The 14,656-nt window shown below is 33.5% G+C and overlaps 2 protein-coding genes across 2 annotated transcripts; both read right to left on the bottom strand.

Moving 5' to 3' along the window:
* Positions 1-463: 463 nt before the first annotated feature.
* On the bottom strand, positions 464-892 carry LOC108849943 (lysM domain-containing GPI-anchored protein 2-like). The gene has a single exon (XM_018623544.1). The coding sequence runs from the start codon at positions 890-892 to the stop codon at positions 464-466; it is 429 nt and encodes a 142-aa protein (XP_018479046.1).
* A 7,092-nt stretch (positions 893-7,984) lies between these two features.
* Positions 7,985-9,670, bottom strand: LOC108854307 (scarecrow-like protein 18). Its single transcript, XM_018627834.2, has one exon. The coding sequence runs from the start codon at positions 9,632-9,634 to the stop codon at positions 8,273-8,275; it is 1,362 nt and encodes a 453-aa protein (XP_018483336.1). The 5' UTR covers positions 9,635-9,670; the 3' UTR covers positions 7,985-8,272.
* Positions 9,671-14,656: the final 4,986 nt, after the last annotated feature.

The following is a 14,656-nucleotide window of genomic DNA, read 5'->3' as shown; positions in this document are numbered from 1 at the left end:
TTAAAAACTTACAAAATAAATATTAAGTCCAATAGAATGTTTCTGTTTTAATAAGATAGATTATCACTAACACTACATACTGTATGGCTTTTTTTTTTGAGAAATACTGTATGTTTTTTCTTTCCAATCCTTATAATCCTTTATATATTAAAGGAGAAGCATTTTTAAGGCTTTCCTTAAACGATTTTGGTGAGAATGCATGAGAAAACTTCATTCCACGTGTCACTCTGGGAGCGATTTTAAGAAAAAACGGATCATTTAATTCTTAGCTTTTTTTCCTTATTTGCTTTAATGACAAAAAACGTAACCATTTTTTTTTCATGCTCGAACAATTTCAGCAAGGGGATAAAAAAATACAATGCACGTCGGTATGTTATATAGGGATTTCTCTGTTTCTCTTTAGTGTCTCTGTCGATGAATGAGACAAAAATTTAGTTAGATTAGATAATTATGTTCATGTTATTCATATAGATCTCATAGAAGGCAAAGGGATCCAAAACCTTTGACCAACATCGATTTCGCTTGCGTCGGAAATCTTGTTCAGGTCACTGATCCTCTGGTACTGAACCAACCCTCCGAAAATCTCAGATGCGATGAAGAAGAGCGTGTCTCCCTTCTTGACGGTGTAAACCGGAGTCCGGTTCGATACGCCAGTTCTGTTTGAGCAAGAGCAAGGGACTGGGACGTGTACGACCTGGTTCGGGTTCACGCACTGAGTGCGTTGGGTGGAGAGTGGGAGGAGGTTGGATTCGAAGATCGAACGGAGCTTCTTCACAGCGAAGAGAGTTTTGATATTGCCGTAGGTTGTGCCTTGCTTGCTTGAGTAATCTACGAGAGAGCGACACGTAGAGGGTGAGTCACCTGGTTCGCCGCATTTGAAGTTTCCAGTCATTTGGGCGGAGAAAGTGAGGAGGAAGGAGAAGAAGGAAAAGGGTAGAACGAGAAGTTACCGTTTTTTTGTCTCCGGGGAGTTCTCAGTTTATCTTTTGAGTTTTATTGTTTGGTCTGAAAGGAATTAAAAAGAGGAGGAAGAGAGTTGACCGAGAAAAGACACTGGAGTGTACTGATGAGTTTTATTAGGGAAGATAAATAAATGAGAACACAATAAGAAACAGAGTATGCAGCACATTTTGGTTTGGTCCCTAATGGAAAATGTTGTCATTATTTTATCACGCAGTGAATAGTTGACATTTATAGTTTTGATTTTATTATTACATTCATACGTCGTTATAATTATAAATATATACATATTTTACATGATTCTACTTTTGATCGGTTTTGTTCGGGTTAATTGGTTATAAATCAAACCATATTCAATCCTACAATTTTTATAAAATCACATCCATTCGGTTTGTATTGTATATACCAAAACAAAACCATATTATCTATTTCTGTTCGATTCGATAATATTCGGTTTTATATATTGAACAACACTAATTTAGATATTAGTAGGTTTTAGGTTATTTTTTATCATATCTTAATATCCTATTGTAGAATTAGATTTTATATTCATATTTTTCTGAATCTTACATGTGAGTTTTATATTAAAAAACGAAAACATAAAATACATATTGTAAACACATTTATGTAGAGTGTGAAAACATTTATATAAAGTGTGAATGCTCATTCTCAAATTATTCTGAGACTGCCACGTATCCATCGGTGTATATGATATATATATACTGTTTATTCTTCGTCACTTCTTTACAGTCAAATTTATATATTGCCTTTTAGTTACATTAATATCCGTATTGAAACATTTTATTTAATATGATCTATCTTTGAAAAAAATATACGTAGTATTTACAAAATAATAAATTCAGTTTAGATTAATCGAACCGACCGAACCTGGTCGAACCACAATGACGCATGATCCAAAATATTTCCGGTTCGGTCGCATGTCCGGTTTTAAAAACACTAAAAATATAGAAAGCCTAATAAATATTTTAAGAATTACGTAAGATATAATACAGTGTTTCTATATTCGCAGGCACATTCATTTTATTGCAAAATTTGCATCCCACGTAAAATATTCAAAATATGATAGCTTTAGTAGTATATTAAGTCAACCAGATTTAGAATGGTATCTATATTTTAGGAGGTTAAAATAAAAATAATGTAATATCGAACAAATATACAGATTAAACAGATATAATATTTTTTATTTTAAAAAGTAGGACTGAGCAAAATATCCAGAACGAAGAACCGATCAAAAACCGACACAAAAATCAGAGTCCCGAATTTGATCAGACCGGGGATAAATAACTGAATGGATCCTAAACTGATGTATCCGAAGAACCAGTACTCAACCCGATTCGAACCGAGAACCGAATGAGTATCCGAAGATATCCGATAAATATATACTTAAAACTATTATTTATAATTATATATATAATTGTTTTTTTAAAAAAATTATAATTATAAATTAGATATATTAATCATTTTTGTGTATTTTCGGATAAAATATGATAGTTTGGAACAAAATATCCAAAAAACGTGTCTAATGAGTAATTTTAGTTATTTTTAGTATATTTTGGTAGTTTGGATACAAAATATCCGAATCAAATCGGGTAATATGGTTACTTTGGGTACTATTATCCGAACCCGTTTCAGATACATTAGTTATTCAGTTATTTTTGGTTTTTTTACATCAAAACCGAACTCATCCGAACCAGGAAAGACCCGACTCGATCCCCACCTATAATTTTGTAATACCCGATCGGGACCTAATTTTCAAATTCGAAAAATCTGATATTCTGAAAGTGTGTATCCGTACTCGACGGGTACTTGAATATTCATGTCTATTAAAAAGATAACAAAATTAATAATCTTATACCGTGTAAGGCACGGGTTATTACCTAGTTTGTAAGGTAATATAGGTACCTTGGAACATGTACTAATCAATAAATAGATATTAATAACGAATCTACGTATAAGCATGGTAGCTATATATGCATGATGCACAGAGAAATGCCGGTATAAGTGAAGTAAACATGTTCTCGTTAATTTCCTTAGTATATATGTTTTTTTTGCTAAACTGTGAATATCATAAATGATCAAAAGTTTTTCAAAGGATCTAAGCCTGAGCCATCTTGGCAAAAAAAAAGAATAAAAACAAGATGGATCAAATAGAAAGTAGTAATGGAAATCTATCTCAACCATAGTGCATGGACTCGTGTTCGTGTATGGTTGATCACAAAGATCGGATCTAAATTAATCCTATCATTTCATTTGAATTCAGACATATCTAGACGCGTATGCGGGTGTATAGATATGTGCGCAATGTCTTCGTCTTATGTATATAAATCAATAAATGTGCTAGGGCAAAGAGTGAACAAAAGGGTATGAAACAACGGGAAGAGAAGGAGGCAACAAGACACGAGAGACGTAGGAGATACCAATGAACTACGACTTGTGTGTTTGTGTTTCATTAATTAAAATCTATTAGCATGATTATTTAGTATTTACTAAAGAGAAACACATTTTCATATTAACTAAAATTTAGTACAGCATCTAACATAAGTATGAATAAACACACCCTTTTGTTTTATTTTTGACAACTTTGATGCTTTTGTTTCACCCGACAAATCGGCACCTTTTAGGGTTTTCATTGCCTGTTTCTTCCCCAAAGACACATTCATTTTTTTACCCTATTAATCTACTCTCTCCCAGTATAAGCCTAAGTGGTACTAACAACTTTATTGATAAATTAGCGATCAGTACCTTTCTTGGAATTAACGACATTTTAAAACTCGACAATGAAAAAGAATTTTCGGGAAACAAGAGGAAACCAGTGGCTGTTTGATTATTCCTTTTAAGATTTCTTTTGTCAATCGACACTAATTCTAATAATTAATTAATCAGATCGCTTCTCTTTTGGCATCCAAATGGTGGTTTCTTAGTTGTCCAAGCAAGGATTATGATACTAATTAGTGGTAGATATTAGTAGTTAGTTTAACTTTAATTTGGTCGGATAGGCTTTCGTCGACGTAAAAGAGAGTTGGCTTCGGTCTTTCATATGACTATACAACTAGTGATATATAAATCTATATTACTTTATTTAATGAATATATAGTCCAAAAAATTTTGTTTATATATTTATATCCACTTTAATTGGTAAGACTCTATGAGTTGTTTTCATCTTATCAACAAAACATATAGAAATCTTTTCAAATAGATTTGTAAATATGTGCAAATCATAAACTGAAACCATAAAGACGCATGGCCTTTTAACCTGGAGTACGATGATACTTTGTAGTATCTTTCTATCCATAGGTTTGGTCGTTTGGTGTACATTCTCCTCCATTTAGTTTTTCAATAATCGCTTATACTATATGGAAAACGCAATGATATGCACCATAACAACTTCCATACACATCATGAGAAATCAACTTGTGACCGAATGCTCTCTCTTTTAGTTACCAAGAGAAATCTTGGCTTCATAACCTTCTCAAAAATGGTTTCCACAAAAGGTTAATTACTGGAGACAATTGGATAGCAGAAAATGCATCCTGCAATGATGCAAATCATGATCGCTAAGTCCGTAAAATCCGAAAACTCGAAGAATAAATGAGAAGATTTGAAAAAAAAGAAGAAGTCGGTATTATTATTATTATTCGGTATTATTAAACGCGAGCAAACTATCTTAGTAAATTAACCATGTTTTACTTTTAATTAAATTGATACATTAATTATATAAAACAACGTAAAAACTTTTGAAAATGTGAAATTGTCAATAGATACCACCAAAACTCGTCCATGACTATGGATGGTGCAGTATAATCTCTACTAGATTTCTGGTTAGTAAAGAACTAATCAAAAAGGTGGGATCAGGATCTTCTATATCAGTATGGAATGATCTATGGCTCCCAACCAACCGCTCGAGACCAGCAAATAAAAGCCAAAATGTTCTCTTACCAGATCTTACGGTCGACTCTCTCATTGATAACTCGTCGCGTACTTGGAACTCAGTGGCTTTACAGAAAATAATGGAACCTGCGGATGTTAAGATTGTTGAAAGTATACCCTTGAGTAGGGTACAAAACAGCAGACCGAGATGGTTGGCACTTTACAAAGAATGGAAAATATACGGTTAAATCAGGATATCAAATAGAAAGAGCATATCTAGATAGAGGGAAAGGGATAATAGAGTTTGGTCCAATAGTTACGGATCTTAAAGTATATTGCTGGAAAGTGCGTTGTCCACTAAAGATGAAACACTTTCTATGGCAGTTGTTGTCAGGATGTATAGCTGTTAAAAAAAAATTAAAAACCCGGGGTCTCAAGGGAGATATTGGATGTGACAGATGTGGAGCGGCTGAGGAATCTATAAATCATGTATTTTTTGAATGCCCATCAGCAATCTAGGTTTGGGCTCTATCGAGGATTCCTTCGCATCCGGATTATTTTCCAGGACAATCCTTGTTTACGAATATGAATTATTTGTTCTGGAGAATCAAACCAGCAATGGACGATCATCATTTTGCGTAGATACTTTGGTACATATGGAAAGGAAGAAACAATAAGATATTTAGTAATTTAGACATAGACCCAAGGGATACCCTTAAACTGGCTATGACCGAATCTTTACTCTGGTCAGATGCACAACAAGTTATAATAGAGAAGAATCAGGTTTTAGAGGCATCTGAATCTGTTTTACCGCTTAGACTGGGACGATGGTGTTTTACGGATGGATCTTGGAAATCAGAAGATACCTTTTCCAGTCAGGGATAGTATATCACTTTAGAAGGATTTAAAGGTTTACTGGGAGCTAGAAATACAAGGGCAAGTCAATCACCCTTACATACGGAGGTGGAGGCTCTCATATGGGCAATGAAATGTATGAGGAACTTAAGGCAGTATAATGTTACTTTTGCAACGGATTGTTCTCAATTGGTGAAAATGGTTTCGGAACCAGAAGAATGGCCAGCTTTTGCAAGCTACTTAGAGGACATCAGAAGTCTCAAGAGAAGTTTTCACAGCTCAGAGATTATTCATATATCAAGGACGTAAAACAAAAAGGCGGATAGCTTAGCATGTGGTGTGAGGCAACAGACGTCGTTTACTGTCTATATGGATACAGAGCAATCAGTTTGGTTTACAGAGTCCACATGAGTCTGTAATCTTGTCGACAAAAAAAAAAAAAATATACCACCAAAACTTGTTTGGATTTTTATAGAAGTATAAACGAAAAACATCAAAAAATTATCTGTGCTCCGGACATCGAGATTAACAGTTATCCCTATTCTTCTTAACGGAAACATTTTGACTCTTAATTAAGGAGCTGTGTATTGGAACCATCTTAGTACTAAACATATATTAAAGACAACTCAGAATGGTCAACTGCTTCAAATTTGACTTAAAAGTTTTTTTCTTTTTTTGCCAAAAGATTTTCTAAATTCTTTTGAATTTATGTTTAATTGATGATAAAAATAAGCACGGTTAAAAAATTAGTGAGAAAAAATGACTTAAAAGTTCTTTTCTGAGGCACGATGGATTATTGATAGTTTTATTTTTCTCGTGTATTTTGACTGTTTGGATTGACTAAAAATATCTCCAATGTATGCTTATATATTTTCTTCTAAAATAAAAATTTCTATTATAAAGATAGATTAACTCCAATTAATGTATATCTTTATGATAATTTTTTTTTTAAATATAGAGGAATATTAATTTTTATCTCTATATTTAAAAGTTGAAATAATATATCTCTATATTCTTTTATTAATAGAAGAATTCTATTATACATATATATATTCGAAAAAAATTATCTATTATATAGAAATTTTCTATTTTAAAGAAAAAGTACGGAGATGAAAATAAAGAAGAATAGATGGTCCGAAGGACTATTAAAAACCTATGTTACATGGAAACAGAAGCGGAAACGTGAAATCGGAAGCGTATGGAAACGTGGAAGCAAGATTTTTCAAAAAATTAGGAAGCGGATACGTGTTGGAAGCGTGTATCTATCTGTCTATATATATATATATATATATATATATATTAAAATATAATAAAATTTTATAAAATCTAAAACTAAATATTATATGATTTAAATTTAAAATAAATCATTTATTCATTTATAATAATTTTCAAATGATTTTGTATTAAAGCTTTGAAAACACACATAAAATAAGTTTAAATAAATTATTATATTAATTATTTTTATTACTTCATAAATAATTTTAAAAAATATATTTTAATATATATATATATCTTTAATAAAAACCTTAATACAAAAGAATAATTTATAATATTAATTTTAGAGTTTGTATATTTCGATTCTCTCTATTTCATTACTATTAAATTTTGGATTTTATATAAATTAAAAACTATGATTTTATATTTTTATTGATTTATACCATTATGTCTTAAAAATTAGAAACATGATTCCAAAATGGAACCGTAAGCTTCCAAAAGATATTTAAAGAAAATATTTTGGAAATGCTTTGGAAGCGAGTTTCCGCAAGCTTCCACAAGCTTCCGATTCCGATTTCGATTCCGAAGCGGGAAGCGTACTTCCGTTGAAACTTCCATGCAACCTAAACTACAATGTTCCATTCTAATCGAAAACTTTAAAAAGTCGAGGCACAGACTTGTGCAACAAAGAGGGCGGTCATATATATAATTACAAAACAAATTAAAAAGAGCATGCGAAAGGGGAATCTCTCAAAAGATTGAAGAGACAGATTAACAACTCTTTCGTGCTGATTATATTATTAAACCGGTTGAGTCCAAATATAAGGCCATTTCCACAAATTTTAAGGTCTTTAAATTTATAACTATGACGTGACTAATTTTAAATCGGACAATTTTCAACCAATTAGTTAAATATAACTCTCACCTACCATTACAAACTTTCTTTTGAACAATACCCATTAAACTTATCATCATCATATATTAATATAGAAAATATAAATTACATTCGAATCTGATCAGTGGATGCATATAATAAATCTCAAAATGCAACTAATATACGAGTGGATCAACTAAAATAATCAAATAAAAATGAAAAGAAAAGAGACATATGGGATTATATATGTTTAACCGATACACCTAAGATTGAGTTTGAAAAAATAGATATTAGTAGGTTGAACACAAAAGATTAGGTTCTCTTTGTTTCAGCTTCCCAAGAAACAAAAAAGGACACACATCCCAAGATTCCTCATCGCCGGAGCCACCGTCCTCCGTCGTCATCTGTAAAATTATATTTTTTGTTTGCCCTAACACCAAAAATTATCAGATATTTTTTTCTCTATCTCTCTCTACTAAATCATTTCCACGATGAAACGGAGAAGAGAAGACGATTTTTCCATCCAAGAAACAAAGAATCGTTGAGAAACTGAAGATTATAACCTTCCGAAGGATAATGGAGTCTAAGAAGAAGCTTAGCTTGTGACAAAGCAAAGCTTCCTATCGGCACGTTAACAAAGCCATGTCTCTTCATCATCTCTTCCCAAACCTCAAACCTCCGATGTCTTTGCTTTCTTTCCGCCGCTTCTGCCGCCACAACATCCAAAATTTCCTTACCGAACCACCGTTGCTCTAGGGTTAGCCGCTCTCTACTGTTTGGCGGCAAAGTCGCTTCCAACGAATCAAATATCGCCATATAATGATCCACAGCCTCTGAGAATCTAGTCAAGAACGAAGGATCTCCATGGTTCGCTTCTCTCTCCGCCATTGTCACGATTCTAGGGTTTAGGCTCTTGATCGCCGACAAAAAGTGACCGAACATGTCTCCGTGATCTTCGTTAAGGAATCTGTGAAGGAAGTGGACGCAGTTGACGGCGATGGTCTCTCCTTGTACGGCCGAGAGAGCTAACAGTCGGATCTGTAGCAAAAGTCCGGTGAAGTCTTCTTCAACGGTCACAAGCGTGTGAAACTGAAACTGAAGACCTAGAGAGTTAGCAAACCGGGTTAGCCGGTCTCCGGTTCGGTTTAATACGGTTACATCTCGACCACATCCGGTTATGCGGAGAGAAGGAGCTGGAGTACTACTGCTAGGGTTTGACGATGATCTCTCGGCTAGGGCTTGCATCAGTGGAGGCCATTGAAGTCCTTGTGATATATCTAAGTCGAGTATATGCAAAGCACCGTTACCGTTGTTTGTCTCCGTCGCGTCGAGGATCGCTTGGTTCGCCGTTAAATGGCTGAACCGAATAAACGGCGTTAGTTGATTCAGCCAAAGATAGTAACAAGACTCGAGATCGGAGTTGTTGTTGTTGTTCTTGGTCCGAAACAAGAACTGTTCTTTGCATACACTGCTGGTAAAAACCGTGGAGCTAGTCATTTCGTTCGTTGTCCACGTGGCAGTGTATTCAGTCAAGCCGATCCGTACGGACAAGGCTTTGGTGAAGAGATGGACGAGCCGCTCCGTGGAGTCGCCGTAAGGGGAAGAGTTTGTGGAGAGAATTGAGAGTAAGTTTTGAGCGGCGGAGACGTTTGACTGAGAGATGAAATCAGCAGCTGTGAATAGTAGACGACGGAGGTGATGAGCGGCTGATGTTGCGGCTGAGGATGAGGCGAGCCATAACGGAGGAGGATTGTTCTCGGTGGTGGCATCTTCGGAGGAGGAGCTAGAGGATTTGAAGGAAGCAAGCATTTGATAAGATAGAAAGATGCTTTTTTGGTTCATATGATAGATTCTTTTTCTCTCTCGATCAAATGAGTCTTTTTCAATGGGTAATAATAAATATCATTTCTCTTGACCTGAAGGTATATTGCTTGCATTATTTTAATATTTTTATCTTAAATAAAATCAACACTAGCTTTAGCATATGTGTGTACACGCATATCTTATTTAACATAAAATATATGGATGGAGATCAAGATGGACCGACCAAGCAATTCAAGGGTCCATGAGAATCCTCAAGCCGGTTTTAGGGTTAATTATATATTAAAAAAAAACAGTTTTGTTAATGTAACTTATATGTTTCGAGTCAAAACGTTAAATACGAACTAAACTTTCAAATATATGCATGTAATGTATACCTTTTTTATGACGTCATATAAGATCCATAAACCACAACATTGAAACTCATAACTCTAATAACTTTGCAACGATATAACTAATTTTCATTTGGTATTTCAACTGTATACTCTAAAAGTAAAAACTAAGACTTGGTTTTAGTTCGGTTAATGCACTAAAAATGTTGAAGGCGAGAAGGATAAAGTTACTAGTTAAATGTATCGCTACAAATATATACACTAAAATTTAAAACAGTTTTACATCAGCCGTATAATATATATTTTCTCCATTCACACGTCTTCGTCGACAAGATATTATATAGTTATCTATGAATGTATATTTATATTTGTGCGGTGGATCGTGAAGATGGCCCACTGTGTTAATTGATGCGTTTGCAGGAATTATGTTCATAGGTTCCAATTTTTAGGTGCGTAAAATGGGAACTCTCGTTAAGATTCTCATCTCGAGTATGCCAAATTACGAGATTTTTAAAAAATAAAAACAGTTAAGGAAAATAAAAAGATTTTTTACAACTGACCAGTATTGTAGAATTCTTTGTATTTTTTTAAAAAATGTAAGAAAACTTTGTAATTCATCATCTAAATTTCACAGTTAAGCAACATAATACTCAGTGGATAATTTTTTCTCGGATGATATTTTTTTAAATACTAAGTTTAATACACTTATATAAATCGGTGAAAAAAATGCAAAAACGTCAAAAATAGAAACCTACATAAAAGCAACTAAAATTCACATGGCAGAACTTATTATAACAAAATCTACATTTACAACAAAGACATTTCAGACTATTTGGATAGTTGTTAATTAATACTCCTTCCGTTTCTAAATAGATGATGTTTTAGGGAATTTCTAATGTTTCAAAATAGTTGATGTTTAAGTATATCAATGTACTTTTTAACTTTATCAAAAACTGTGTAACCAATAATAAAATGTAATCTATTTTGTGATTGGTTAAACAATTTTTAATTTATATTTTAATAATAATTTTTAGATTAAAAAACAAGTTTCTTAATAATCGTGCACAATCTTAAAACTTCATCTATTTTAAAACAGAGGGAGTACTAATTTATTTTCGTAGATATTATACCATCGTTTGAGTGACTCGGGATGTACAAAAGATCCCGAAAAGAGAAGTAGCTTTGCTTGCAAAATCGAAAAGCTAACCCCCAAATTGCTAATTATTACACCTTTTCACTTATTGGATTTACCAAAATGGAAATGCTGCAAAAAAGATCTCTCCATGACCCTTCAAGTGAAAGGATTCTCTCTCTCTCTCTCTCTCTCTCTCTCTCTCTCTCTCTCTCTCTCTCTCTCTCTCTCTCTCTTTCTCTCTCTCTCTCTCTCTCTCTCTCTCTCTCTCTCTCTCTCTCTCTCATACTGTGTATATATGTAAATGTACAAAGCATCTATTATAGGATTAGAGACTTTATTGCTCACTTCCTCATTTCTTTTTGTACCATAAATACAAAGCATCTGATCGCATGATAAATGCATTTACATATCCTTTTTAATATAAAATCTTACATGCATAATTCCACCAAGGAAAAAGATGCTTTCAAAGTTCAAGATTTAAACTGTTTTAACGGTTGGTGTATGTATCATATTGGCTTAAAAGTGTTCTTGAATGGTTCATTCCTTTTGCTTTAACTCTTTTTATTTAGTTCTCTCTTCGTTTATAATTCATTCAAACACATTATTGACTTTGTAAAAGAAAATAATAACACCAATTATATAAAACAAGAAAATTTGTTTAAAATATATACCATAAGTTGATTACTCTCTCCAAAAATAAACCTAATAAAAATATTCCAACATTTAGGTTTATGAATTATTGATTATTTTAGGATTTATTATTTAGTAGGTGAGGTTGGATTTATAAACTTTTATAAATGTTTTATAAATTATTTTAAAAACATTTTTAAATGATTTAGGAGTGTCGATTTATTTTTTTTATTACAAATTTAAGGTATTTATGAAAATGATTATAAATCTGGAGAGTGGTATCAAATTTATGGTAAAATTGAAATTCTCCAAAAAAAATCAAACCATAAGAATACCAGGTCCGTTGATTGTGTTTGAAATAGCCAAGTTGTACTAAACGGATGGGAGATCTCAAGTTTAGTCAAATCAGCTTAATACAAAGCTAAAAAAACATAAGTAATAAAAATAAACAGCGTCTACATTAAATGAATAACAATTAGGAGCTGGTAGAAGAAGAGCAGCCATCAATAAGGACAAAGGAGATGGATGTGCTTTTTATCTGGATAACACATATCGATCCCATACGTATTTGTTTGCACTAAAAATATTATTAGATATACTTCCTTATGACAAGTCTTTTCAATTATTATGATATATGTTTTGACTAAACATTACATTCATCCATCCACATAAATCAATTTAATCACGAGCAGGACAAAATAAAATAAAAACCCTAGTTTTCTCTCATCTCTGCCGCCGCCTATCGACTGTCTTCTAGATCTGTCTCTCCGGTCATTGGCGCTCTTCGCCGGTATCGGGGAGGCCCTCCTCGTCTTAGTTTAAGTTTAGTCTCTGTTTAATCTCTGTTTTTTCTTGTCAAGGAAAATTGAGGACCTGAGTTCTTCTCGGTTTCATTGTTGGTTGGCGTGGCTGTGATTGTTCGAATCTTTGATCTGGTTCGTGGTGGTGGTTTGAGCCGGTTCAGATATGGGGTTTAGCTGTTCTTTCGAACCTGGTTTGTGGTCTGTTAATCGATGTTCATGGAACCTTTTTGATCCAGTTTGCCTCTCTTCTCTCTCTTTATCTAGTTAATATTTAAGTTATGTTCTTGTGAGGGTTGGTGTTGTCTTGTCTTCTGCGGAGTTTAGCGGTGTGTAAGTTGTATCGACGGGTCATTATATGGCGGGGCTATGTATTCCGGATATGGCTTTTACACAGCTGTGCTCTCTGCTAGTCGTAGCTTCTGAACTGGGCGGGTTCCTGCTTCTTCACGTTCTCTCGATCCGTCGGTGGTTTGTGTTTGTCAAAGTCTCGTTTGTGGGGTTCGTCTTTTGGATGGTAAATTGCTATGGAGGTATGTACTTGCTTTTTATATGCCTTCATGGTGTGGAATGAGGTTTCAAGACGAAGTAGTGGTTTCGATCTCTGGCTCTTCTCTTGCGAGGAGGTGACCATTCTCTTGCTTGTAGATGGTTGAGTTTGGGTACACGAGTGTCCGCGTGTTTGAGCCGTTGGTCCTTTTGGCGTTATCCCCACTTGGAGTTTCAAGACTCGATCTTGTGCTTTGCTTTCTCGTAGACCTGATGTGTTGTTATAGGCGGGTGGTTTGTAGTTATTGGCTTTATGGTGGTTTTGTCGCTCGTTTGTTTTTGCCGTGTCTGTAATCGTGAGTTTGTGGTTTCGACCTATGGTGGTTTATGGTCCTCTCAAGTTCTGGTTTCTGGGTTCAGCACGTGTTTCTCCAAGGTCGTCTTCAGAATGAACGTTTGTCCATCTCTGTCTTAGAGTTTGATTTGGCTCCTTGGTTCCTAAGCATCTCAAGTACACCCCTCTTAGTTTTAGTTATGTTGGGTTTAAGGCTATGAATTCATCTTCTGGTCTTATGTTTAATCATGTGTTTCTTGTTATCTCCGGGATGTTCGGTCTGTGAACTCGCCGGCTTTAGACTCCGAAAGGATTACGATCCTTGTCGGTTTTGCGTTGTAAGTTTGGTTTGAAATGCTTTAATAAATTCATAGATGACAAAAAAAAAATCAATTTAATCTCAACAATATATAGTATTTGTTTAATATACATTCGACTATTTTACCCGCCAGAAAATTATTAAACTATTAGAATTTGAATTATTAAAAAGTCTTTTAGCTGGTATTTAAAGTTCTAGTGAGTAGTGGCTATAATAAGTACGCTGTAAGAGATAACACCAACACACAGATATGTACCAGCTTTACTATAGGAATAACCAGAAAAAATCGAAGTTCATATTATTACTTAGTATTTTGCTATATTCTCCTCTAAAATAAAAAATCTTTATAACAGAAATATAGTTTTTGTCACAAAAACTATTATGTTAAAATAAAAGCCCTATAGATTTAGTCGTTTATCTCCAGAGTTCAACTCCAAAAAAAGATGATGAATGAAAAGTACTACAACAACAGCTTTACTATAGGAATAACCAGAAAAGATCAAAGTTTATATTATTACTTAAACCGTTTTCGGTGTATTTTGCTATATTATCCTCTAAAATAAAAAATCTTAATAATAGAAATAGAGTTTTTCTTGTCACAAAAACTATTATATTAAAATAAAGGCCCTATGGATTTAGAGCATCTCTAATGTACACCTCTATATTTTTTTCTAAAATAGAGAAACTCTATTATATTTTCATCTCTAAATATAGAGGCAAAAAGTGAGATTCTTCTATATTTTTTTTATAAATAGAGGAACTCTATTATAGAGGCATACATTAGAGCAAATCCACCTTTATAATAGAGATTCTCTATTTTAGAGAAAAATATAGAGATATAAATAGAGGTGGGTTGGAGATGGTCTTAGTCGGTTACATCCGGAATTCAACTCCACAAAAAATGATGAATGAAAAATACTACAAGAAGATAAAACATAGATGTGTTTGAAGGAGGGAAAAAATCCAAGCTTCACTTTAGATCCTACAATGTTGTTCGAAACAAC

This window comes from Raphanus sativus, chromosome 1 (genome assembly GCF_000801105.2).
Source record: "Raphanus sativus cultivar WK10039 chromosome 1, ASM80110v3, whole genome shotgun sequence".
Classification (NCBI taxonomy): domain Eukaryota; kingdom Viridiplantae; phylum Streptophyta; class Magnoliopsida; order Brassicales; family Brassicaceae; genus Raphanus; species Raphanus sativus.
The sequence above is the reverse complement of the archived record's forward strand: the minus strand, read 5'-3'. Positions and strand labels throughout refer to the sequence as shown.

Coding starts and splice junctions, on each gene's coding strand:
- LOC108849943 (XM_018623544.1), bottom strand. CDS start 892: ATGACTGGAAACTTCAAATGCGGCGAACCAGGTGACTCACCCTCTACG.
- LOC108854307 (XM_018627834.2), bottom strand. CDS start 9,634: ATGAACCAAAAAAGCATCTTTCTATCTTATCAAATGCTTGCTTCCTTC.